At 43.2% G+C, this 24,962-nt stretch overlaps 2 protein-coding genes across 5 annotated transcripts in view; both read right to left on the bottom strand.

Moving 5' to 3' along the window:
* Positions 1 to 13,870, bottom strand: part of LOC105893001 (amyloid-beta A4 precursor protein-binding family B member 2) — a 33,421-nt gene extending 19,551 nt beyond the window's left edge. For 3 of the 4 annotated variants that reach the window (XM_031586966.2, XM_031586969.2, XM_031586968.2), the window contains exons 1-8: positions 13,198 to 13,870; positions 10,017 to 11,045; positions 9,273 to 9,475; positions 8,594 to 8,725; positions 8,116 to 8,192; positions 7,462 to 7,522; positions 5,032 to 5,175; positions 2,334 to 2,461 (exon numbers count right to left, since the gene is read on the bottom strand). In XM_031586966.2, the coding sequence (XP_031442826.1) occupies positions 2,334 to 2,461; positions 5,032 to 5,175; positions 7,462 to 7,522; positions 8,116 to 8,192; positions 8,594 to 8,725; positions 9,273 to 9,475; positions 10,017 to 11,031 (1,760 nt within the window). In that variant the 5' untranslated portion in view covers positions 11,032 to 11,045; positions 13,198 to 13,870. Of the gene's footprint in view, positions 1 to 2,333; positions 2,462 to 5,031; positions 5,176 to 7,461; positions 7,523 to 8,115; positions 8,193 to 8,593; positions 8,726 to 9,272; positions 9,476 to 10,016; positions 11,046 to 11,940; positions 11,989 to 13,197 lie in introns of those variants that run through there. The other variant, XM_031586967.1, reaches the window with a different exon arrangement.
* A 98-nt stretch (positions 13,871 to 13,968) lies between these two features.
* On the bottom strand, positions 13,969 to 22,832 carry dele1 (DAP3 binding cell death enhancer 1). Its single transcript, XM_012819465.3, has 12 exons — positions 22,598 to 22,832; positions 21,653 to 21,770; positions 21,457 to 21,547; positions 21,155 to 21,299; positions 20,771 to 20,956; positions 20,452 to 20,504; positions 20,263 to 20,365; positions 17,819 to 17,961; positions 16,107 to 16,265; positions 15,779 to 15,871; positions 15,376 to 15,529; positions 13,969 to 15,133 (listed from the first exon to the last, which is right to left on the bottom strand). The coding sequence occupies exons 1-12, from the start codon at positions 22,626 to 22,628 to the stop codon at positions 14,898 to 14,900; spliced, it is 1,512 nt and encodes a 503-aa protein (XP_012674919.2). The 5' UTR covers positions 22,629 to 22,832; the 3' UTR covers positions 13,969 to 14,897.
* Between the last annotated feature and the right edge of the window lie 2,130 nt (positions 22,833 to 24,962).

Here is a 24,962-nt window from a genome sequence, read left to right as displayed (position 1 = left end):
GGTAGAGACAATGACACAGAGAGCGCTGGAGAGAGGAGGAGAGTGAGGGAGAGGGGGAGGATGGAGAGAGAGAGAGAGAAAGAGAGAGAGAGGAAGAGGAGGAGTGAGTGAGAGGGGGAGGATGGAAAGAGAGAGAGAGAGAGGGGAGGGGAGGAGATTGAGTGAGAGGGGGAGAATGGAGAGAGAGAGAGAGAGTGAGGGAGAAGTAGGGAGGGGAGAAGTGGGGGAGAATCGCAACTCCCCTGGAAACACACATAGCCTTGCTGAGTGCTCCAGATTTAGACCTATGACTTCATCGCCTTGGTGTAGACCACGTGGACACACACACACACACACACACACACTCATGTACGTATCCACACACGCATACACACACACACACACACACACACACACACACACACACACACATGTAGGTGCAAAGTCAGGAAGATGCATGCATATATGCATACACCTGTGCATACAACCACACCCTGAAATAATGCACAGTCGCATATGCAGTCGTATAGGCAGTCGTATAGGCAGTCGTATAGGCAGTCGTATAGGCACGGCTTCTGATCTAAACACATACATGGCCACCAGCACACACATGAATGCCCACGCAAACTTCTACTAAGTGCTCCAAAAATAGCAGTATGACTTCATCAACCTGTGAAGACCCCCTCCAACATGAACAGCCCAAGAGATGGAGGGCTCATTCATATTGTAGCAGAATGAGAGGAGAGAGGGAGGAGAGAGAGAGAAGACACAAAAAGAGAGAGAGAGAGATAGAGAGAGAGAGAGAGAGAGGGAGGAAGGTTGAGGTGGTGGCAGAGGCATTGACAGATCCTGTGTACAGGGCAGCGGGGGCAGAGCACTCTCACCCAGGAGACAAAAGATATTTTGAGTCTCACCTACGTCCACAAAACCTACTGACTAAACCACAGCTGCACCCTCATAGCATCTTGGTGCAACAGATCGACCTTTCCAAACAAATCCACCCCCAGCTGATTCTGCACACTACTCAATTCCTCAGACCACACATATTCCCCTCCCATATGGACAGTCCACATCTATACAAACATTCATCATGATCTATACACACAACATGTAGCTATGCATATTAAAACACACCCATATGCTCCAACACATGCACTCCCGCTTGACTCCTCATACATCAACCACATGTCTGTCTGTAGCTCCCTCTGCTGGCTATCAAAGGCATTGCAGGCTCGCTGATGAGAAAGCACCTGTTCCAGCTCATAATATCAATCCTGGCTTGATGGATGGTGCATAGAGGTTCAGATCAGGCTAAGGATCCAAACGGAGGCCTCTAATTAGTGAAACTAAGGCTGGCATAGTGACTGAAGTTCCAGTTAAAGTCCATTGGTTCTGACAGGACACGGGCTATTTAATCACACGTTGACAAAGCCTTCATCTCTGATGCAGACATGCAAAATACAGCTGGCTACGAAAGCACTGATCTTAAGCATACATGCAAGATAAATTAGGTGGAGATGGTGAAGGGGAGAAGGATTGAAAGAGGGAGGGAGAGAGAGAGAAAGAGGGAGAGAGAAGTAGTAAGTCGTTATGCAGTTAATGTTCTCCTGAGAAACCTCCCTCTGATTCTCTCTCTCGATTTTCGCTCTCTTTCTCTCTGAGCTTTTTCTATAATTCTTTCCTTCACTCTCTCCCAAACCCCCTCCTCTCTCTCTCTCTCTCTCTCTCTCTCTCTCTCTAAGACATGTCTTTTCCATTACCATAGAGACAGGGCACTGAAACTTTCATCACCCCTTAGGGAATGATGGAGAGAAGGAGAGAGGAAAGGAAAGAGTGAGAGAAAGAGAGAGAGAGAGTGTATAGACAGAAAGAGAGAGAGGGGCACGCGATGTTTCTCAAAGAGTCACAGAATGAAAATGACAGAGGGACAGAGAAAGAAACAGAAAGATAGAGGGAAATTAGGAGAGAAAGATGCAAAAAAAATAACAGAGGAAGGGAGGAATGATGGAGAGGAAAAAAGCTCTCGCACCTCTTCTTCCACATTGCCTTCCTTTGAATAGATGAAAGATGTGGCCTTAGGCTCAGTGTGCCTCTCACAGCAGTCACAGCACATTACTGGCATTAACACACACACACACACACACACACACACACACACACACACACACACACACACACACACACACACACACACACACACACACACAGCACCCCCCCCCCCCACACACACACACAGCCATCCAGATACTGTCCTTTCGTCAACCCACCCCATTGTAAAACTATTTACAATATAAATTGAATGTACATTAAACCGCATAATGCATGAAATACATTACTATAAAATAATGCATTACCTGCTGTGGTCTCGGCCTACTCCCCATACCCGGATGCAGCTGATTGGTTGCGAGTGCAGCAGCGTGTGATCTGTGGGGTCAACTAGGGTCAGCGTGACATCCTGGAGGACTAAGAGCATGGGCTTGCCCTGCAGGAGTGGGAAAAGGGGAAATGAACTTTAAACACTGACACCATCATTCAATTAATCAAGAGAACTGTAGAGAAGAGAACGCTTGACACTGACACCATAACTCTCCTAATTAGACCTTCAGAGGCCGGCATACTGAACCAGGAAACCAGCAGCAGCAGCAGTTTCAGGAGCAAGAGGTTCAGTTTGTTGAAAAATAAATCAGTGGTCTGCAGGGAGACTTTGTTCTTCCTAGTAATCTCATTTATAACCTTAAAGTGACAGTAGTAAAATATTCCCTGTGCAGTGTGATTAAGCAAAGGCTTACAGGCTCAAGACACTTACAGGCTTCGTCGTCCCGTTGCTGTATGCTGCTCTATTAGTATTATTATTATTTTTAGGGAATGTTTTAATTGTGGTTTGTTGAATTTAGACTGGGGATATTTAAGCAGTTCAGCAGCACAGCCATGTCCGTATTCCAATACTATACCACCACTAACAAAGAGGACTTAAGAAATGTTAACGAGGCTCAATTAACCACCGGCGCAACTCATCCGGTGACTCTTATAAACGCTTAGTTATTTAGTCAAACTATTTTAATCCAAGCATTTGGAAAAGTACATTCCGCAGTGGGTCTAGTCACTAGCACGCATGCCCTTAGCATTCCTAGCATCATGTTTTACCGGCTGAGCTATGAAAAAGTAATGTGTAAGGGAAAGGGGAATGACAACGTTATACCAAGAACTCTACTTTCTGTGTTTTAAAAATACATTTGCCAAACGACCTGACTGGAGGATTCTGTTATGCATAGAAACCCATGACATCTCAGCTATGATCTGACCTGAGAACATGTACTGTATGTTATGAGCAGGAGGTCCTGATGCGTGTTCACATGTGAGGCACTGACAGGGGTAATTTTCCAGAGCATGAACTCGCTGTGGTATGAATGAGTCATCAACCATTAAGCTAACATGACCTTGGAGTTAATGGATAAAGAATCAGGGCTGGAGGTCAGTTATGAGACGGTTTCTCCAGGAACGCTGGCACGGCCAGAGTAATCGTAAAATAAGTAATTTAATCAATGCAGTGTACATTTCATTTAATATATAACATCAATGGAAGCAGAATGGCCTTTTTGATTTGCTTTTTCCTCTCTATCTCTGCTCTTGAGTTCGCTTATCAAAGTTGTCACTGTTCTTACCCACATTGAAAGACCTAATGTCAACACTATCCTACCTTCTTCCAGTGCAGTATGGTTATTTCTCGCATAAAGTCATGAATACCAATCCCAAAATACCATAAAGCCTTGAAAATCTCAGTAGAATTAATTGGTAATAATACCTGAACTATATCTTCATTTCCCTGAATTTACATAGAGAACACATTAAATCATAATATCCCATAAAATGGATTTGCTTCCCTAAGCAGTGGTGCGTGTTAAGAGAGAACGGGAGGGAGAATAGAAATGATGAAATGTTGGTGAATATTATGCTCTGAAGTCCTCTGATATCATACTTCAACAAAAATGTAAAAAATGCCACGTGAAAAACACGTATTGATGGCAGCATTGCCTAGAGAGAGTGAGTTCAGAGCATGAGAGTTTACATTGTTTGAGGAAAAGTTAATCAGCCATGAAGTACTCCAAGTGGGTCGGTAATTGGCACTGACTTTGATTTGTATCTCAAAACAACAGCAGCTAAAACAGGCGAGGAACGGTGTGTGTGTGTGTGTGTGTGTGTGTGGATTTGACAAGGTTAACTGATGAGCCGTGGGAGGCTGCGCTCGTTGGTTTTACATCCATGTCCTTGCTCGTCTGCTGCCGGGTGTTTGAAACAACAGGGGGGCTTTGTGTTAGCGGAGATGAGATGGCAATAATGTTGTGTCTCCTGCAAGGCTGACTGATTGTCATTGTGCCGTGTGCACAGAGAACACAGGCTGGCCAACTTCTTAACTAGTCTCTGCTGTCAGCAAACTGGGATTGCACTAAGGCCTAATGTAATCAGGTTTTTCTGACGTGTGTGGATATGTGGAGATATATATACGTTTAATGATAATGTGTTTGTGCACATGTATGTGATTACGTTTGAGTGTATGTAGTAAGTTCATATCCTGTATCAGGGTTATTATAGTTAACTTAATATAATAATATTAATAATAAAAACAACAAAGAAAAATGCAATGCAAACTAAAATGAAATAGAATTGCAGTTGTTTTCCTTGATTTGCACTGTGGTTGCTTTACCACTTTGTCCTGTTCTGTTTGACTTCTTGACAGACACTGGACAAAAAAAAGGACCTATAATTAATAAAATAAATCGTATCTGATGTCATGCATTCTTTGATCCAACCTGTTTTAGCTTCTATAAGGCTTTCCTCATAGTGCCTGAAAAACGAAAACTAAATAAAAAATAAACTAAATATTCCTCAATTCCTCAAAATATAAATAAAGATACAAATACTCCTGCACATGAAATCAAAAAATAAACTGAAAGATAAAAAATTAAAATATACTAAAACTATAATAACTCTGTAATGTATGTGTGTGTATCCAGTGTGTGTGTGTGTGTGTGTGTGTGTGTGTGTATGTCTGACCTCCTCTGTCTCTCCAGTGGTGTCTCTCTCTCTGGTGCGGAGCTGCAGCTGTCTGATGCAGTCACTGACCACCACACTGCTCCTACCAGTCACCATATCAGCGTCTGAGACCTCGAGCCAGCCAAGAGAACACACAGGGAACACCTGCAGATGACACACACACACACACACACACACACACACACACACACACACACACACACACACAGACACAGGGGGACATAGAGAGAAAGAGATGAATATACAAATAAGATAATCTAGTAAGAAGCATTCAAGTACATCCACATTACAAAACAATTACAGCAAACCCTCAAGTTCAAACAAAGACAAAAGCTTATGTAAAGGCTCATAAAATATAAAATGCTTGTGTTCCCTTCTAAAACGAACGCAGATCGCACTTGGCAACCAAACTAGACGAGCCTCCAGTTGCCTGCAGCCTTTTTCTCCAGTTTTCTGCAGTTAGTTTCCCCAATACAAGAGCAGTCCCCTAAGAACAACCCTCCTAGTCTGATCCAAACACAAACAGATCACCCCTCAGCCTTCATTAAGATTTTGATATTCTTCTTGATGGACAGCAACTCTCCCTCAACACACACGCTTAGGTTTGAATGCAGGAAGCATTACACCAAGAGGCATGGTGCATAAGGCTTCCTTCAAAACGCAAATTGTTCCTCACTTTGGATTAGAGGAGGTTCAATCATTTCATTTTTTGGTTATTGTAATCATAGAGAGCTACATGGATAAAGATGATAATATAAATAACAGATAATAATGATAAAGACAGATAGATAAAAATACCTAATATAGATTTTTAGAAAAAATATAAGATTGAATACTAAATAAGATAAATGTGATCTATACAGTTAAATGCTAATATAAATAAATTAAGCTATGTCATTATGTCTATCCGCTGACCTTGAATCAGCATTCTACATATGTTCATCATAAGCAGAGTGAGAATAGTGACCCTAGAGCTCTTATATCCACCCCACCACCCCACCACCAAACAACCTGCTCTGGAGAGGGGCTGCAGGGAGGGAGTTATGCAGAGTAGCGCGTGCTTTGCAAGTTGAGCGCTGATGTCTAAATTAAGATTTAGGATCTCAGCATTATAATTCAGCAAGAGCAGTGGCTGTTTCTTTCTCCCTCCCTCTCCCTCTCTGCTTCTCTCTCCCTCCCTCCCTCCCTCCCTCTTCCCTTCCCCTCATTCTCAGTCTCAAGACAGATGGAGAGCTTTCTGGCGCATCTCATTAAACTTTCAAGCCATGATGTCATCCCCACACGTGTCTCCCTCCTCCAACTGGTAGTGGGATCCCACAGTCCTTTGAGGTTCAGCCTCTTTCTGAGACACGTGCAGAGAAATGCCTGGATCAGTGGGCTGCTGTGGTTCATTGTGTTCCAGCATTGTATGTACATCATTCTCTCTTTCTTTCTTTCTTTCTTTCTCTCTCTCTCTCTCTCTCTCTCTCTCTCTCTCAGTCTTTGTCTTTCTCTCTCTCTTTCTCTCCCTCGCTCAGGCACAGATATGCACACAGAGATGAAGACACTCCCTCGTTTGTCTATGCAGACAGACACTCAAGAATACAGTATATATATACACACACACACACACACACACACACACACACACACACACACACACACACACACACACACACACATGCACGCACAGACACACATGCACGCACAGACACACACACACACACACACAGGAGCATGCATAGACAGACATACTGTTGTCTGAGGCATCTGCTGAGGCTGGCAAAATAACATCCATGCAGGAGTATGTGGGATACACATGGTATGAGAAAAATATGTCATCTCATACCAACAGATGGCAGTCAAGCACCTAAACATTCATTTCCAAAAACAACCCCAAGGTGGCAGTGAAGTACAACTAGTGCTAGTCTAAACGTACCAGTCACTCATTTTAAGATGTTAGTCAGTTAATTTGTTTACTTTCATGGCAGCATAGGCAATGTTTGTTTCAGAGAAAATGTTTTAACTATCTGTGCACAATACATTTTTATAATTAACTGAGAGTTGATGCAGAGAAGATGCACTAAATCATGGTCGATATCCTGAATTTCACTCAGGTTTGTTCCATACTATAGAAACAATAAGAAATCAGAAATGCGATTAAATTACTGACTCATATTAATTGCAATTATTTGTCAATGTCAGAGTATTAGAGGCAATTATGTATTTGTGCTCAGGTAATGCATTTCTCTGAGTACATATCTGTTAAATTAATTAAATTAGTGAAATGTAATACTATTTGTTTTTAAATAAACACTATTTAGCTAGCAGAAGCTAACTTCAAAGTCTGAGGGCTTAGCTCCTCAGTATTAAGTCAAGAAGCAAACATGTCTGTCTAATCAGGGCAGGTTGTGCCTGGTGTGATGTAGCTGTACCCCTGGACTCTGTTACCTGAGAGTCCAGGTCAATGCTGGTCCTGGGGGAGGGGACTGAGTCAGGCAGGACCCTCGCTCTGCCCGGAGGAAAACATGCACAACAGTCAGTCAGAGCAGCACTCATGTTTCATAAACAATCACACAGAGCAGTGAATCTACAGTTTTGCAAATAAACTACACAACGATCTGTTAAATGTCATACACGTTAAATACTGAACATTTTGGACTTCTGCGTTGTTTTGTTTTATCTATGTGATGATAAAAGACTCACATCTTTGAAACACACCGAACAATAAATATATTTAAATTTGAATTAAACAAATTAACTTATTTATAATAAATCAATTTCAATTTAAAAATGATTTGTAAATGTACTTATTTAGAGCTATTACGAGTGTTTTTCCAGATACAACTGAAAAGATTTTTCACCCTGCAAGAAAATATCTCGTCCAACCAGTGAATATTGTATTGTTAGAGCAAAGCTTCCAGATCTACTATGCTTTCTTCTGCCCATCACAGGAGACAATCATGCCTCTGTGTTCTCTGGATGGTTCCATACAGAGAGAGAGCGGATTTAGTGAATGGGCTGTCTGAATGTTAGGAGTGCATTTTACTGCAAGCTAATGGCTTCTGTGATGCACTGTAATGGTGAGAGGGGAGAGAGACCCACCGCAGTTTCACATGGGCACTTCCTGTCTCGGGCTGCCGAAGATTAGCATCCTGATGGGTTACCTCTTCCCTGATACTCTACAGGGAGAGATGGAGAGAGGGAGAGAGAAAGAGAGAGAGAGAGAGCCGCTGAGTGGATTCATACAAGTGAAAACCTCTTCAATGCCACATATTACCTTGTTACATGATGTAAGAGACACTAAGACTTCCCTCTACAAACGAAAAAGTAAACAATTTGTCAGTTACACCTCTGTGTAAACAAAGCCATTTGCTGGTGTTTGAAAATATACAAAATTCATGCAAAAGTCTGCTTGTCAAGCATGTTTGAGTTAACGCCATCCATTTCAAGTTTGCTTCACTGTATTAAAAGCAAGAAAAACTGGTGATGATGTGATGCTTTGACAGGTGTTTTTGTGCTCTTTGTAGGCAGTGCGTTGCACAGCAACAAAGACCAGAAAAGCATCGCCATCAGCACTTACCAAGTAGTTGTTGTTGAGGAAGCCTACGGTGGGCATCATGATATCATAGGAGAGAGGGGAGTTGGAGGGGGAGGAGGCCGCAGAGGAAGGCACTGGCTCCACGGAGCTGTCGGACACGATGCTGCTTGGGCGCTGCAGCCAAATGGAGGCAGAAAATGAGGAAGGCAAAGTGGCCGAGAGCCGAGAGCCAGAGTGTGAGGTACAGTTCACCCACTGCTTCAGCCACCCATAGCAATGAATGACAAATCATAGAGATGTGAAGTAGTATCCTTTTAAACACGGTGTGTATCTTATGAATGTATTTAATATTGAGTGTTATTGTGATTAACAGTACAAACCATAACTATTACAAAGATGGAGCATTTGTGCATTCTCAACTGTACATCCTTACAAGGGAGACTTGTTTCGCAACAAGAATGACCACATGCTGCCAAACTATAAACTTTAATTTGACCAAGTACCAGTAGAGATGGCCTCTTTATGAGAGTCTGAAATTGTGCCCATGTGTGTACATTAATGCCTATAATGTATAAACAATACGGTGAGTACACTTCAAAACAGGAGGCGCAGGAAAGAATAGACAGCTCTAAACACCTTTAGCATGATTGAGTTTGGGAGGTGTCAGTGTTACTTAAGTTCGCTGAAGTCCCATAGTCATTATGGGAATGATGTAGTGTACCTCGCTCTGTGAGTTGTTGGGAGGGATGGTGAGGCCGGCTGCCTCGAGCCCCTCCTGCGCCGTGTCTGGCTCAGGATTGGTGTTCCCGTTAGACACAGGGCGCTCTCGTTGAGTGGTACCCGAAGGCACGTGCCAGAAATAGACCTCTGCCAAATCCTCCACCTCACGCCACCCAGGAGGCAGGTCACCATCCATCCATACGCCTGTGATCAAATACAATCGGATGGAGAGTGACAGTGAGTGGTATATACATATGCATAAGCATTACATATACATCCTGTATACATACACAAGGAGACAGGAGAGATGATCCTTCATTACGCCCATTGTTATGGTAATGAGCTGACGTAACACCATGCACAAGATCACACACACCGATAAGGAAACACACACTGCACGTAAGAACAAACAACACTCAGAACACACGGCATACAAGTGGTCATTTCCCAAAATGGGAACTATCTCATCATTCTCTCAGAACGTCTGTCGTCATAGCAACTGCAGGAACCTTTATCATTTCCTCCGGAGAATGAGGGCAGACCAAGAGTCAGACAAGTGAGATACATGAAAGCTCATTGTCTAGTGGTGTGTTTGTGGGTGTGTGTGTGTCTGCGTGTGTCTGTGTGTGTGTGTGTGTGTATGTGTGTGTGTGTGTGTGTGTGTGTGTGTGCGCATGAGCACTGAAGTGATCAGACTGGATGAGCCATCCATAATTCGTTATCAAAATTTGAACAATGTAATTACCTCCAGCCTCCTGTGGTGTTTCCATTGAAGGACTCTCCTGTGAAAGTGTGGTCCAGCTGGAGTCTTCCTCTCCATCCTCATCCTCCTCCTCCTCCTCTTCCTCCTGCCTGGCCGAAAGGGCCCCCACCCTGGACCGGAGGGCCGTCTGATTGTTTGGATGCAGCTCCACCCGGGCATCCTTTCCCCTGGACAGCTGCTCTTTCTTTGGCTTGTGGTCGTAGCTGTAGCTCCCCTCCATCCCCTTCAGCTGGGCCTGGGTGGGACTCTCCTCCTCTTCCTCCTTGGCCAGCAGAAGGTGATTTTGGGGCAGGGTGAGGTGAGTCTCCACCCAGTTCTCCTTCACCCAGTCCTGCTGATCCAGCTTAGGCAGCAAAGGCTTCTCGGTCTCCTCCTCTTTCTCCTCCTCCCCGTCCTCCTCCTCTTCCTTCTCTTGCTTCTCATTGAAGCAAATGGGAGGCTCCTCCCGGCGGTAGTCCAGGAAGCTCTTGGTTCGCCTCCTCATTGGTGCGCAGTTTTGATTGTCTTTCCTGTCCAGCCAATCAGAGCTGCTCCTCCTGACCATGTTACTGGGCCTTTGGTTCTTGTTGAAGTCGTGCTGCTCCTCCTCGGCCTTCAGCTGAAGATTGGTGCCATTTTTGGCCAGTTTGGAGTTGGATCTGGAGAGCGAGATTGAAGACATGGAGCCGAGGGAGGTGGAGGAGGCCGACTTGGGCGGGGCCGACCTCCCTCCTCTTCCTGGGGCACAGTTTGGAAGGTTGTCAGTCGCTCCCACCGTGTTGTGGACGCAGGCCGTGGAGTTCTTCTGCCGGCTCTTGGGGAGAGTTGAGGAGGGGCTGTTCGCATCTGTTGTCATCACGCCCTCTTTTATAGTCTCGTGGGCCAACGACTGGTTGTGGGAGGTGCGGAGGTTAAGAGATGTGGGCGGGGCAATTGAAGGGCCGCTTCGATTGGTGGCGTCAAGTGTCGAGGGGGTGGAGCCACTTCTTGTTAACGGAGGCTTCTGCAAGGACATCATGGCTTATTATGAGCCTGTTATAGAGGAATGGAAGAAGGTTAGAGAGAAATATAATGACTGTTAAATGTATTACACTGTACTATATTTATAATATAAAATATTATATATGTATATTATATATATACAGTATCTATATATAATATTTAATATTGATTTTAAATGACAGGTTGCTGATAAACTTCAGTCCTCAGCGTTGCCTGTAGGGCAATGATTTGTGCCAATTTATAGAAGATTAGGGGTTGTTGGTGACAATATTTACTCACAGCCAGGTGAGCTCACTAATGTAACTATGGTGACCTACATACAAATGGTACAAGCTAAACAGGTGCACTCTCTCTCTCTCTCTCTCTCTCTCTCTCTCTCTCTCTCTCTCTCAACACACAACATGTAATTGCCTCTTTATCTTTCACTCCAACAGACAGAATGGGGTTGTTAAAGAAATGCAAACAGGTCCCCATACCGCTGTGCTTTAACAGGGCTGAGTGTTGATTTGTCTGAGTGCGTGTGTTCTCCCAGCATGCACATCTCCACCAGAGAGAAATAGAGATGCTGTAATCCCACGGACCAGGCCTGGGCTGCGTCATGGCAGACGTATGATTTATGTGGCCTCATATAGCCAGCAAAGCAGAACCTGAGGCCCTCCTAATCATTCATAAGGCGAAGAGGGGTGTGCCACAGAAGCCTCGGGCCGCCCAAAGACACGTACAGACTCCAGGTAAGATATCTCATTTATAAGCCTGCCAAGATGCTTTGTTGTCAGAACATCAATCTAGACAAAGGCTATGTGAGTGTGTGTGTGGCGGTCTCTCTGTCTGATCTCTCAATACACTCGATGCATCAAAAAAGCCAACTAATGCAAACACTCTGGGCAATCACACCCAAATATCGAGGCCTGTCCGGCTGCCAAACCTGGGTTGAAGCTTGAGGCCGGCCTAGCGTGTGCAGTCCTTCAGGTTTATTTTGCAGAGTCAGCAAGCAGCCCCAAGGTACTGCTAAAATCAACAATCTCCTAGCACACAAACACACACACACACACACACACACACACACACACACACACACACACACACACACACACACACACAAACACAAACACAAACACACACACACACAGACCCACCCACCCACCAACATCAACACCCACACGCAGAGACTCAGATTTCACTGCCATACACAAATTCAACTTTCATGGTACACTGGAAAATCTGTAACCAGCAGATTTCAGCAAAGATAAGTCTTATGCAAAAAGTGTGAGAGATTATTCTGTAAAAAAATAAACACACCATAGCTCTTTCTGCAACCAGGGCATGTGGGTCCCTGTCAGACAGTACTGTTTTGACTGGTAAAGGTCACACACCTGTTGTGCTGACCTGGCACTGCTTTCAATGATATTCTCTTGCACACTGCATGAGTCGTCGACTGTTGATTTAGAATGACTTTTATTTCGAAAGGGATGGAGATCAATTATGCAGGACTTGACCCTTATCACCAACAGTTCGCATTTGGAATGACTGATCAGGCTGACTAATGTCATTTAAACTAAAATGTATTTAAATATGACTAAAAACATGGGTTTCTACATAAAAACATTTTTATACATTATGTAATGCCTCTTATGATGGATAGTCACCTTCAGTCAAGACACTTCGCTAATGAGTGCTGAGATATTTTTTAACTTGATGAGACAAAAACAAATTCTAAAGAAACTGCACACATTATAGTCATCAACTTCTATCTCACCTTCGGAATTACTAAAAACTTAGAGAATGGTTTGCTTATCGCATGTCAGACAATGATAAGACTATGTAAATCATTCCTGGTGCCCTGAGCCGACAAGGCTAATAGCACGAGCGGTGGTATCCCAAAACATTACATCATAAGGTTGAGAGGTAGATGTCATCCTAGTCACGCTGTACTGTATTTATCTTCTCCATCCCTTTTTGTATTATGCATCTGTACCTGTGTCCTTGTATCGCTCAGCTGGTAGTAGCACTATATTGCAGCGAGTGCAACACTTCGTCAATTCTAGAAACAAGTTACAGCATTGTCGATGGGGACGCGATAAATTTGTCCCCGACAGCCAAACGCCCGTTCCTCCCTTGTGATGGAGCAAACTGCGCATCTCTTCGAGCCTCTGATAATTTGCGTTGCAAACCCGTTACTCACCGTTTGCGAACTCCGTATTTGTGCAAGTTCACCGCTCAGCTGACCAAACGAGCGAAACTGCTGCAGCCGCAAAGTGACACCCTCTTTTCGCTGCGTTTCCTCCAATATATGATATCATTTCAGTCTCCTCCCTGGTGATCGAGCGCTGTTCACGCCGTTTCATCCCTACGCGGCGCGTCACCCATGTGTGCGCGCTGACGGAACGGAACCAAATCGACCAACCACAGCTCGGAGCGTTGGGCAGCGTTTCCGCATTCACTTCTGATCGTAATAGGTAACACTGCACTAAATAAACCTCTATGTTGAAACCCTTTGAAGTAAGCTTAAACGCATGGTTAGAGCTATATTTTAAATTATGTTTATCGGATGGGTGCAGACTGCATCATACTAATCTTAAACATTCCTGGTTAAAGATGCATTTGTTTTTGTTTTTTTATACCTAGAAAAAAACTTTTTTCCTCGAGATAACATGATCTGGAAGTGGTTATGGATTGCTCAGATGGAGATATTGCCTCTGGACAAGCAAAATGAAAAGTGAAACATATTGATCCAAGCAAGAGTCATATTGAATTGCACTGCACTGGCCGTCATAGATTTAGTTACTGGAGACTCAGGGATCGATTTCTTTCTAAATGCAACTCAGGAAGCTAAGATCTCTTCAAAGTGAGTTTACGTATCAAAGCTCTCTCAAAACATGCTCTCAGAGTGGGATGAAAAAAATCATTAGAGTTGAAGACATGTTTTCAATTAGCAGAAACTCAGCAGCCCATATTGATGATAAAAATATATTTATTTATTTACTTATGTGCGTTTCTTTGCTTTTGGTTACAAAATAATAATTAAGGGCTTTAATAACACCATCCACATTGCTTAACAGCCTTTTTAAAAGTCACATTTTAGCACCCCACAGTTAGGATAAAGTACACGTACAGTATGTGTGTGCTGTGATAGATCAAGGCACATTTGACCTCTGGGATTTCAAACAACTTATTCAATGGCAACAGCAGGCAAAACCGAATGGGGAAAAAAACAAAAAAACTACAAAAAGCCTTCACCCAAAAAGCTGCCCCAAAGAACCCCTAATGACCACACTCATGTTTACATACTGACAAGAAAATCTCATAGCGTCATCATCGGCATCACCAACCTCATGTTTACTCGAAACATGATTCCAAAACAAAGAATGACATTAAAACACATGGAAAGGGCTTTACATTCCTTTGGGTGAAGAAACCCAACATTAACCCTGCACTCGATGAAATCTCCATCACGTCTCTCAATCATCCATAACTCAAAACTCACAAAGCTTTCGCTTAAAAAAAAAAAAAAAAAAAAAAAGAGAAAGAGTATCACTGTAAACCTCTGCGGTTCCCATTCCATTGTTTTGGAATAAGAGACCAAAGTGAGTGTATTCAATAGCTTTTCTTTGACTTTCACTTTAGCCCAATTCTTTTCTCACATTAAATGTGTGTTTGATGTGGACAGAGTCTACACATAGAAAAGTATGTGTATTATTTCACTCTAAGTTTCTATTTACAGAACAAGGTGTGTGTGTGTCAATAACCTGCGCTTATTCCAAACAGCAATGAATGCGCTTGTGTGCGTTCACTATTTTGATAGTGTCAGGATGTAATGCCTCTGTTTCTTCTGTGTGTGTGTGTGTGTGTGTGTGTGTGTGTGTGTGTGTGTGTGTACACATCTCATCCAACCCCTATGGTCCATTTGCTGCCTGTTTTGTCAGCACTTGAGAGTGGATAGAGGTGAGCTGGCGGGACTCTAAGGTTGCCCATGCTCCACGAGTGAGGCAGGGGCTGGACCGGCCAATCAGAAACCTGCTGGGGGCCGTGCCCCGCCTTTTGGAGCCCACCAGAAAGCGCCAGCCCTTCCAGTGCAGAGAAGCAGGGAGCGGAGCGGATAGAACGCAGAACCCGCTTATCTGAGAGGTAAAAGGACAGGAGGAGAGGGGGGTGAAACAAAACACTTTGAGTTACAGACTATTACAGTACAGGATTACATTTCATGACCTCCATGATGACCGTGTGTGGGAAAACTGCAATAACTTGCATTTTGACAACTAAATTGTGTGGGTGTGTGTGGGTGTGTGTGTGTGTGTGTGTGTGTGTGTGTGTGTGTGTGTGTGTGAGAGAGAGTGAGTGAGTGAGGCATTTGGACACTTACCCTCTCGATTACACAGAGCTGTCAGTAGACCCTTGGCCTGCTGGTTCCCTGCTGCCGCCGCTTGCCTGTAGAGGTTGGCTGCGGTGACCAAACACCGGCTCACTCCAATGCCGTTCTCATAACACTGACCCAGGTACAGCAGCCCCACGCGGTCCTACACACAGAGAAACACATCTAGCCTTAGTCAGCTGATCTGTATCGTCATGTGTTACCCAAGCATGTGTTATTCACCTGAAGCTTGCAGATGCGAACACAGACCCAGACTGTTTTGCACATTGTTTATTCCAGGATCTCTTCTATGACCTGACTGTAAGGGGAGATTGCTGGGGATGAACCCACTCACCCCCGGATCTCTTCTATGACCTGACTGTAAGGGGAGATTGCTGGGGATGAACCCACTCACCCTACATTGTGCTGCCATGCGGAGGTACTGAACAGCCTTCCCTTCGTCTTTGGTTGGATCCTGAGAGAAGAACACTCCCAGGTACAACTGAGCCTACGACAGAAAGGGTGACAGAAGATAAGTGAGGTTGGGCGTAGACACACACACACACACACACACACACACACACACACACACACACACACACACACACACACACACACACACACACACACACCATTTGTATACACAACTCCATCCTGATCTTTCATACTACCATGGCAGAGTACTATGGTGAGCCTGTCTGTCTGTCTGTCTGTCTGTCTGTCTGTCTGTCTGTCTGTCTCACCTCGGTGAGGCCAGCAGCCGCTGCTGTCTGCAGAAGCCTGATGGCCGTGTCCAGGTCCTCTGCGCTCTGCTGCCTCCTGCTGCTCAGGAGGAGTTTGGCACAGCGGTACTGAGCCTGACTGTGGCCTGCTGCTGCTGCTCGCCTATAGAACTGCAGTGCCTAGAGAGAGAGAGATAGAGAGGGAGGGAGAAGGACAGAGGGGAGAAGGACAGAGAGGAGGACAGAGAGAAGGACAGAGAGAGGAGAATGTGGGGCAACACTACATGAGCACCACCGTTTTTAACTGCACACAATCCTATACAAATATATACCAAATATCGCTGACACATATATTCATATAGTAAGGAAGAGCAGGGCATGTTGTCACACTTTTCAGTTTCTCTCACGACTGCAAACGATGCATCATAATGGTGAACATGTACCAAATGAAAGACCTAAGACTTGGGCACACATTTCAAAATCATTGTAATGTCATGTAATATTTCAGTGCAAAAACTTGTGTGCACTTCTGACACCTTGCCTCATAAGGGGGTAAGTTGTCACACTGGATTGTTACGCAAATAGAACACATAATTAATTGTGTGGAGATTTGTTTTTATTTTATTTCCGAAAGGGAACTCAAACACCTTAAGCAACATAAAACACACACATTATGCCTAATCATGCCCTTCAGTATAAATAATGATGGCAAACTAAATCTAAAACAAAGACCTACAGTCTGCCAGCATTATACAGTCCTAATTCTGGCTAAATATAAATGGCCTCTCCTGAGGTAGCCTACATGCAGCATGGGCCATTTCCTGCACTTCACATTGAACTTCTCCTTTGGCTATCTGTTTGAAAATAGTTCCACACAGACAAGATACAGACATCTGAGGATGAATGGTTTTGTATGTTCGATGTGATGTGATGTTTAATGTTTAATGTGATGTTTTGTGTGATCTAATGTTTAATGTGATGCTTTGTAGCCCTTGTTTTCTTTCCCAAACTCGACTTGGACACTTTCTCCCCCTGGACTTTTCTTTCTCTGCCCATATAAGAGGGATCAAATACTGCACTACTTTCCAATAAACCAAAGTAAATGTCCGCTGACCTAGTGGTGCATGGAACCAGTTGCCAGGGCTTTGAATAGTCAACACAACACTTGTGACAACATCCCCCAAACTCACTAAACACTAGTTCAACTTAAGACTGTAGTAAACGCATTAAATCACACAATACTAAGATGCTTTTCTAAGACCACTAACCATAGAAAAGTTCAAAATGTAAATACCTAGTCAAAAAATTACTACAAGAAATGTGATATGCAGGGAAAATTGTGCTAAGCTCATTTTTGAGCAACATTGACTAAAAGTAAACAAGATGAGGGGGTTTGTACACAATGTAGCCATTTTATTTTTGACATTGTGCCCCTGGTTTTGCAGAAATCACCAGTGTAACAACTTAGCCCTCTCTCCCCTACTTCAGAAGTTTGTTAGCTCCAGTTTGGCTTTGGTGCAGAGGCAGCCGTGACCACTGCAAGGTGCGTGTATTATTCTCTGACATTCACTCCTTGGACAACAACACAATGTACCAATCTGTGCATTCAGCTCTCCTTTCTGTGCATGTTTCAGATTACATGGTTTTTACACTTTGTAAGTACTTAAAGCAAGTCTGCCTTGTGGAGTGTGTGTGTGCGCGCGTGTATGCGGGGGGGGGGGGGGGGGATCTACCTTGTTGAGGTTCTTGCGGACTCCTCTGCCCTTCTCGTAGCAGACACCAACATTGAATTGGGCTTTGCTGTAGTGATGTTGAGCAGAAGCCAGGAAACAGGAGAAAGCTGTCTCATAATCACCTGCCTTCGCACTCTCCAAACCTGACACACACAGACACACACATACAGATCTGTGTTACATGTGTCAACATAACTGTCACTACATCCGTTATATTTATATTTCATGATTTGTTGACATACCATGAAGGATTCATTGACTAATTGACAGCACAGCTGTTTCTTTCTACCAACCAGCTACCAACATAGAGGCCTAAAATATGTGCAATGTGGGATTCTTTAGACAACGATTTCTGTAACCAGATCTGTAAAGCTTAAGTTACCATGCATTCTAGCCTACCAGAGAACATTATTGACATATATTTTTAACCATGGACTACTTTCAAAATAGCCCAATAAAACGCTTGTTTTTTCCCCCCACCCACTACCTCGTTTCCAAAGTAGTTCAATTTGGCGAGACCCTGGCGACAGTGGGTCTGACCTACCTGCAGAACAGCTCTGCGGCAGACCAATCAGAACAGACCTAATTTGCCTATTAGAATCCTTCAATTTCTCATTCTATTCGTCAATCTAACCAAGAAATCATTCAATATATCCTTCATTAAATGTATCAATATGTCATGAAATATGTTTGATACATTTGTTGGATGATATATTTATGGATTTGTTGATGTATTTATGTAGTGATCTATTGATTGAACACAGCCCTGGTCAAAATGGCTGTTCCTGTGAATCCTTAAGTGAGTAGAAGATGAACTCAAAGATGAAACATTCTTTTCAACATTTGAAGCAAGATTAGTGTATTATTTTTGTGAAAAGAAAGGAGCATCATCCAAAAGTTTGGGCACCCCAAGAGATTTTAGCTCTCAGATAACTGACCGAGGTCACAGACCTTAACTAGCTTATCAGAGCTATGGCTTGTTCACAATCATCGTTAGAAAAAAAGGCCAGGTGATGCAAATATCAAAGATTCCTTTGATTCCCTTACTCCTCATACTTTGACCCAACGATCAACAGCCAATGGCTAATCTAAGAAGCTGCCTGGCATTCTGAAAGTTAAAATAATTGATGCCCTCAAAGCCGGAGAAGGCCATTTCTTCACTGTGTAATGTAATTAAGAAATGGCAGTTAACAAGTGGAGGTCAAGTTCCTCAACTTTTTGAAGATCAAGAAAACTTTCCAAAAGAACTGCTCATAGAATTGCTAGAAAGCCAAATCAAAACCCCTGTTTGACTGTAAAACACCTTCATGAAGATTTAGCAGACCTTTCCTGCATCCTCACCACAAAACTCAGTGTCATATTTGCAAGGGAACACCTAAAAAAGCTTGGTGCCTTTTGGTAACAAGCCCTGTGGACTGATGAAGCTAAAATAGAACTTTTTGGCTGCAATGAGCAAAGGTTTATCTGGAGGAAGAAAAGTGTGCATGAAAAGAACACCTCTCCAAGTGTTAACCTGGGGGTGGATCAATCATGCTGAACACCTCTCCAAGTGTTAACCTGGGGGTGGATCGATCATGCTGAACACCTCTCCAAGTGTTAAGCCTGGGGGTGGATCGATCGTGCTGAACACCTCTCCAAGTGTTAAGCATGGGGGTGGATCGATCGGGCTTTGGGCTTGTGCTGCAGCCAGTGGCACGGGAACATTTCACTGGTAGAGGTGAGAATCAATTTAATTCAATACCAGCAAGTTCTGGAAGCAAACTCAAGAAAATGAAATGAAAACAGGATTGCTTCTACAACAGGCTAATGATCCTAAACACACCTCAAAATCTACAGTGGACTATTTCAAGAGGCACAAGCTGAAGGTTTGCCATGGCCATCACAGTCCCCTGACCTGATCGTCATCAAAAATGTGGGAATAGACCTCAAAAGAGCAGTGCATGCATGATGGTCCAAAAATCTCACAGACCTAGAAGCCTTTTGTAAAGAAAGAATGGGCAAAAATCCCCTAAACTGAACTGAAAGGTTCTTTACTGGCTACAAAAAACATTTACAAGCTTTGATGCATGCCAAAGGGGGTGTTACTAAATACTGACCATGTAGGGTGCCCAAACTTCTGCTTCAGGCCCTTTCCCTTTTTAGTTATTTTGAAACTGTAGAAGATTTAAATACAAAGTAATCTTGTTTAAAATACTAAAAGAAATGTATAATCATCTTGACCTGATTTCCAAAAGCCATAAAGTTCATATGTTACTTGCTTAGCTATTCACAGTAACATACATTTTGACCAGGGGTTGTCAAACCTTTACATGCCCCTGAACATCAAACACACACAAAAAAAACAACAAAACAGAAAAAACGATCTAAATGGTTGAAAAACTAAAAATGGTTAAAATCTGTCTAGCTGTTGAAGCACGGTGTAATAGGACTCACAACGTCCTTACCAATGATGTTGAGAATAACTGGTACGCTAGTGTCGGCCACATGTTTTAGGTTCTCTGAAGCCTCTGTCAGTTTATCTTCTGGTGGGAGAGAATCCTGTGAAGTCTGCAAAGTCAATAAGAGGTGAGTGTCTAACACAGAAAAGAGAAACACAGGAAGCCAGTAGAGTGTAGGAGCAGAAAGCATCATACCTGTTGTTTCTGCTGTTCAGGTTTGGCCTCATTACCGAGTAGGCTGGAATCCACTGCAAAACAGACATGCAGAATTTAACTACAACTTAAAATGAACAAACGTATGTTGAGAATATTTTGGTGATCCTCTTCTTCCTGATACTGGTGTGAAATTTACTCCATAAAAAAACAATGATAAATAAGTAAGAGTAAAATATCTCAGAGTTGAAACTTCAATGTAAGTTTGTTAAATCATGAAGACCTATAAATAATGTATGATAAGAAACTATCTCTGTCTTTGAATGCTGGAATGAAAGCAGAGTGGTCCGAGATGGCTGACCTGAGAAGGATGACTCTTTGCTCAGCAGTGCCCCCTGCTGGTCAAATAACTCTGAGGCTGCGCTGGTGCTGCTGGAGCTGCTGCTGCTGCTGATCCCACTTTGGTCAAGTGTTTCAGGTGCCGCCCTATGTCGGCTCAGGCTCAGTGCACCCGGCAGCACGTGTCTGGTTAGATGCTGTCTAGACACTGGGTGGAGATAGAGAAAGCTGTCATTGTAAACACTAAAAAGCTTGGTGAAATGACTTTATTTAAAAACAAATCTTGCAATCTTTTTTCTATTCAAAAACTGACAAAAAAGTAAAACTGTTACTTCTCTTCAAAGCATCACTTTCAACATATTAAAAGGTGTTCTTTTTACATTAACATTTTAAAAGTGCAACTCACGGATTTCTAGCAGAGTCCGGTAACTACACTTTTGAATGACTCCTGGTTCCCTGTGATGGGTCAGCCTAGGGTTCTGCTCACCCACAGAAGAGAATTGCGAGTGGATCCGTCTGCAGAGCTGCATGAGGAGAACCGTTGCTGCACCCTACGAGGCGTGACCAACATCAACATCATCATCATGAGGAAGCGCACAAACACTTCTCTTGGAGCTGTGCTTTCGGTTTGTCACTTCAGTTATTTTTGCAAAATGGTTTGAAAAGTTCAGTGAACATCAAGCTTTTAAATATCGGGTGTGTGCTCACCCAGCCCACCGCATCCAGTGCAGTGTATCGGGGCAGCCCAGTGAAGCAGAACTGAGAGGTCCGTTTCCTCCTCCTCTCCTCCCCATCCTCCCTGAGACACAGAAGGACAGTTGGGACGACATGATGAGACAAGATTTGTTGAGAGAATGATGGGAAGAAAGAGAAAGATTAAAAAAAGAAGATGGAGCATGTTCACCTCTTGTCTGAGGAGTGGAAGTTGGTGGAGAGGATGGTCGAGGTGTTGATGACCTCATCCTCACGATGGGGACCCTGTGACAGCCGGAGGGGTGCGTTGGCAGGCCAGCGGTTCAGAACTGCATGAGAGAGAAAAAACACAGCTTCAGCAAACCCTACCGAGGGAGGCAGGGAGCAAGAGAGAAACTGGTTCCATTCCAAAGAGGAACAAATTTAACTCGCAGCTCAAGTGTCTGTGGCTGCTTGCAATGGAATTGTGCCTATGAGCACAATTCCATTGCAAGCAGGCACAGACACTTGAGCTGCGAGTTCAATTTGTTCCTCTTTGGAATGGAACCAGTAGGCAACCACTTGTGCAGCGAATCAAAGTAGAATTGAGTTCGATGCCACTACCAGAGATAACTACGGTTTATATGATTATGGACAATCATTAGTTCAATGTAACTGCATAGACCTTCAGAATATTTTAAGAACCAAATAATGCAGGATACTAAAAGTAAGGGAATTAAGAGATGATAGTGGTTACATTATGTGTGGACCTTGTACGTTAACGGGACTTGACAAAAAATTAACGCTGAGTAAATGTAGGCCATTTTACAATATCACTGGTTTCCTGTTAACGACTAATCTGGTTAAGAAGCAAGTATCATTCTTAACGCTGAAGCGGCACCCCTCATTTAACTCATGCTGGTGGACACTGTGTTTAAGCACAGGAGAGGCTGCTTAACGTTACACATTTGATTACTGTAAAAAGTACATAACTCAGATAAGTTCACGACACGATGACCTTTCAAACTCACGATGATATTTACACTGTCTGTTGCAAATAGGGGAAGTACACAATGATTGAAGTTATGTTTACGTTAGCTTCTTATTACAGAGAGAAACAGAAACTACCCATCTTGCTAGTTAGCCTGGAAATGCACCATGAATATCCTTTACTCACCCCTGCCAACAATGCCGTATACCCTCCACATGCTTCGTGATCTGGTCCAAATCGTATAAATCCGTTGTTTATTTCACCCTACGTAGAGTGAAATTTAACGAAAGCTTCTAACTAGGTTCCATGACCTTACAACTACTTCACATGAGGAGATTTCATAGTGGAAATTTGAGGACACAAACCACTCTCTCAAATAGCACTAGTCACGAGATATTTTGACGGCTGTGCCAGCCAACCAAATTCCCCCAGAAGACCGCGCATTAGGTGACGCAAGACTTGTGTGATGTTTGAGCCAATATGGCGGCCGATGTGGCAATAGTAGGCTACTCCAGCGCCATCTAGTAGGTTTTGAATTTTTTTAAATAGTTGACTCGGGAGAGATTTGATGATAGGGTGGAATTTCAGTGCTTTTCCACTTTTGCTTTTTTTCTATTTCAATAGCTCATTTATTAGATGTAAGTGTATTATTCGCTATGATAGAAAAAAGACTGTTGTAGTCTTGATTAGGGCACGCTACCACTCCATTGTGGATGTTTGTGTGTGTTTGTCTGTCCGTGTACATTAATGTATTTTTTTCTGTTTTCTGTTTGCAGAAAAGCTTGTAAACTGATGTCAACAATGTAGAGCTTTTGGCACGTACACACACAGAGTGAGGATCATTCCTTTAGCCAGGGGTCTCCAGGCAGTGGCTTCAGCCAAACAGCTGTGTCTGGTTGAACAATGACCCCCTGACACTGACTGGAAATCACGTCCCTGTCTTCAGACAAGGATAGAGGGGTCAAAGCAAAGGTGAGCAGTAATTCAAGTTAGTTTGACATTTGTGTCTGAATGCCTGACATTGAGGCATTAACACTAAGTGTTGGCTCAGTACACACGCCACTTGCCTTAATTTTCTGTAAACAGTGTTGTTATGCGTAATGAATTTGGCCTTTAGGGATAAAGTATAATAAGAGTTCTAAATGTTATCTGCATAATTTTCCTTAGACTTTGACAGGGGTGGACTGAAACAATAATTCATGCCATGAATCTTGACTCCTTCCCAGGCCACCCTGTTCACACAAACCACCAGACTGCTAATTGTGTAGGTTAACCCTAATTGTTGTTTTAACAACAGACCAGACTAGTACTGAATTTGGCTACTATGTTCATCTGGGAGGAAAGTTATCCAGATTATAAAATTTGGGACTGACCAACAAGTAGCATAAATCTGAATTTCTGGTCAGAGAATTTCTGAGAAACAACAATATTTTATGTGAAACGATCATGTTAGTTTTCCACATTCTAATACTGTACAACATGCTTTCTGAAACTTAAATCATTCATTCTTTATTTTGTATGTGGATCCCCTGGGGTCCACACAAAAACAACAACAGTAAAATAGACAACAATGTAATACCACACTGTACCAACAAATGCAGTATAAATCAAATATGAAGATCAGAAAATAGGTGAAATGACTCATGGATTGTCAGCTGGCAGCCTGTCCCCCACATTAGCTTCTGCTCACCTTGTGAAATTGGTGAGGCAGGATCACTTGCTTTGTAGTCTGTTATTTTTCACTTTTAACAGAGAGATAGCAACAGACATATTGTAGAATGCAGGGTCTTGCAAGCTTAACTTAACTACCACGATCGTTATTTTCTACAAACCCATTCATTTTCTCATAATTTTTTTTTAAACTGGAACTCACTAAAATACTAATGCACCACATACAAAATTACATTGGTCACTCCCACACACTCTAATTATAGCGAAAACCAAACTGACCTAACAGCAGTAGGTGGCCAGAGCCAGGACAACATGATCCCCCATGTCATTTCTCTAGTTCTGTCACAACTTTCAACACTGGTAATGAAATCAGTGTTAGTGCATGATACACACAGTACATGAATACATGATCTGTGGATCTTTTTATGTTCTACCTGTTTATATGTCTTTATGTGTGGATCTTGTAACTATGTGTATGCGTATGTGTGTATGTGTGTGAAAGTGTTTGTGTCTGTGTATGTGTGTGTGCGTGTGTGCATCTTGTGCCGTCTTACAATTTTGAAAAGCCACAAGAACTCATTTGTTTGACCTATTCTGCTTTCCTGTGCTAAACTTTATGACTTTCTCGCTAGCATCTCGTTCATAAACAAACGGGTTGCCAAGGAATACTGCCAAACATGGAGTGCAGTCTTTGGCTGTTCATGGAGAGGCCCTTTCATCCTCTGCATTGTTCCAGAGGTCCTTCCCTGAAAGAAGCCCTCCCCCACCCCCACCCCCACCCCACCCATGCCCCTCCTCTTGGTGTAGGAATCTCAAACTCTCTTCTCCCCACAGTGAAAGGGGGTGGGGGGCTGTGGTGGTCTATACTAGACCCACGGTC

Source organism: Clupea harengus, chromosome 20 (genome assembly GCF_900700415.2).
Source record: "Clupea harengus chromosome 20, Ch_v2.0.2, whole genome shotgun sequence".
NCBI lineage: Eukaryota > Metazoa > Chordata > Actinopteri > Clupeiformes > Clupeidae > Clupea > Clupea harengus.
This window is presented reverse-complemented; position numbering and strand designations above follow the sequence as displayed.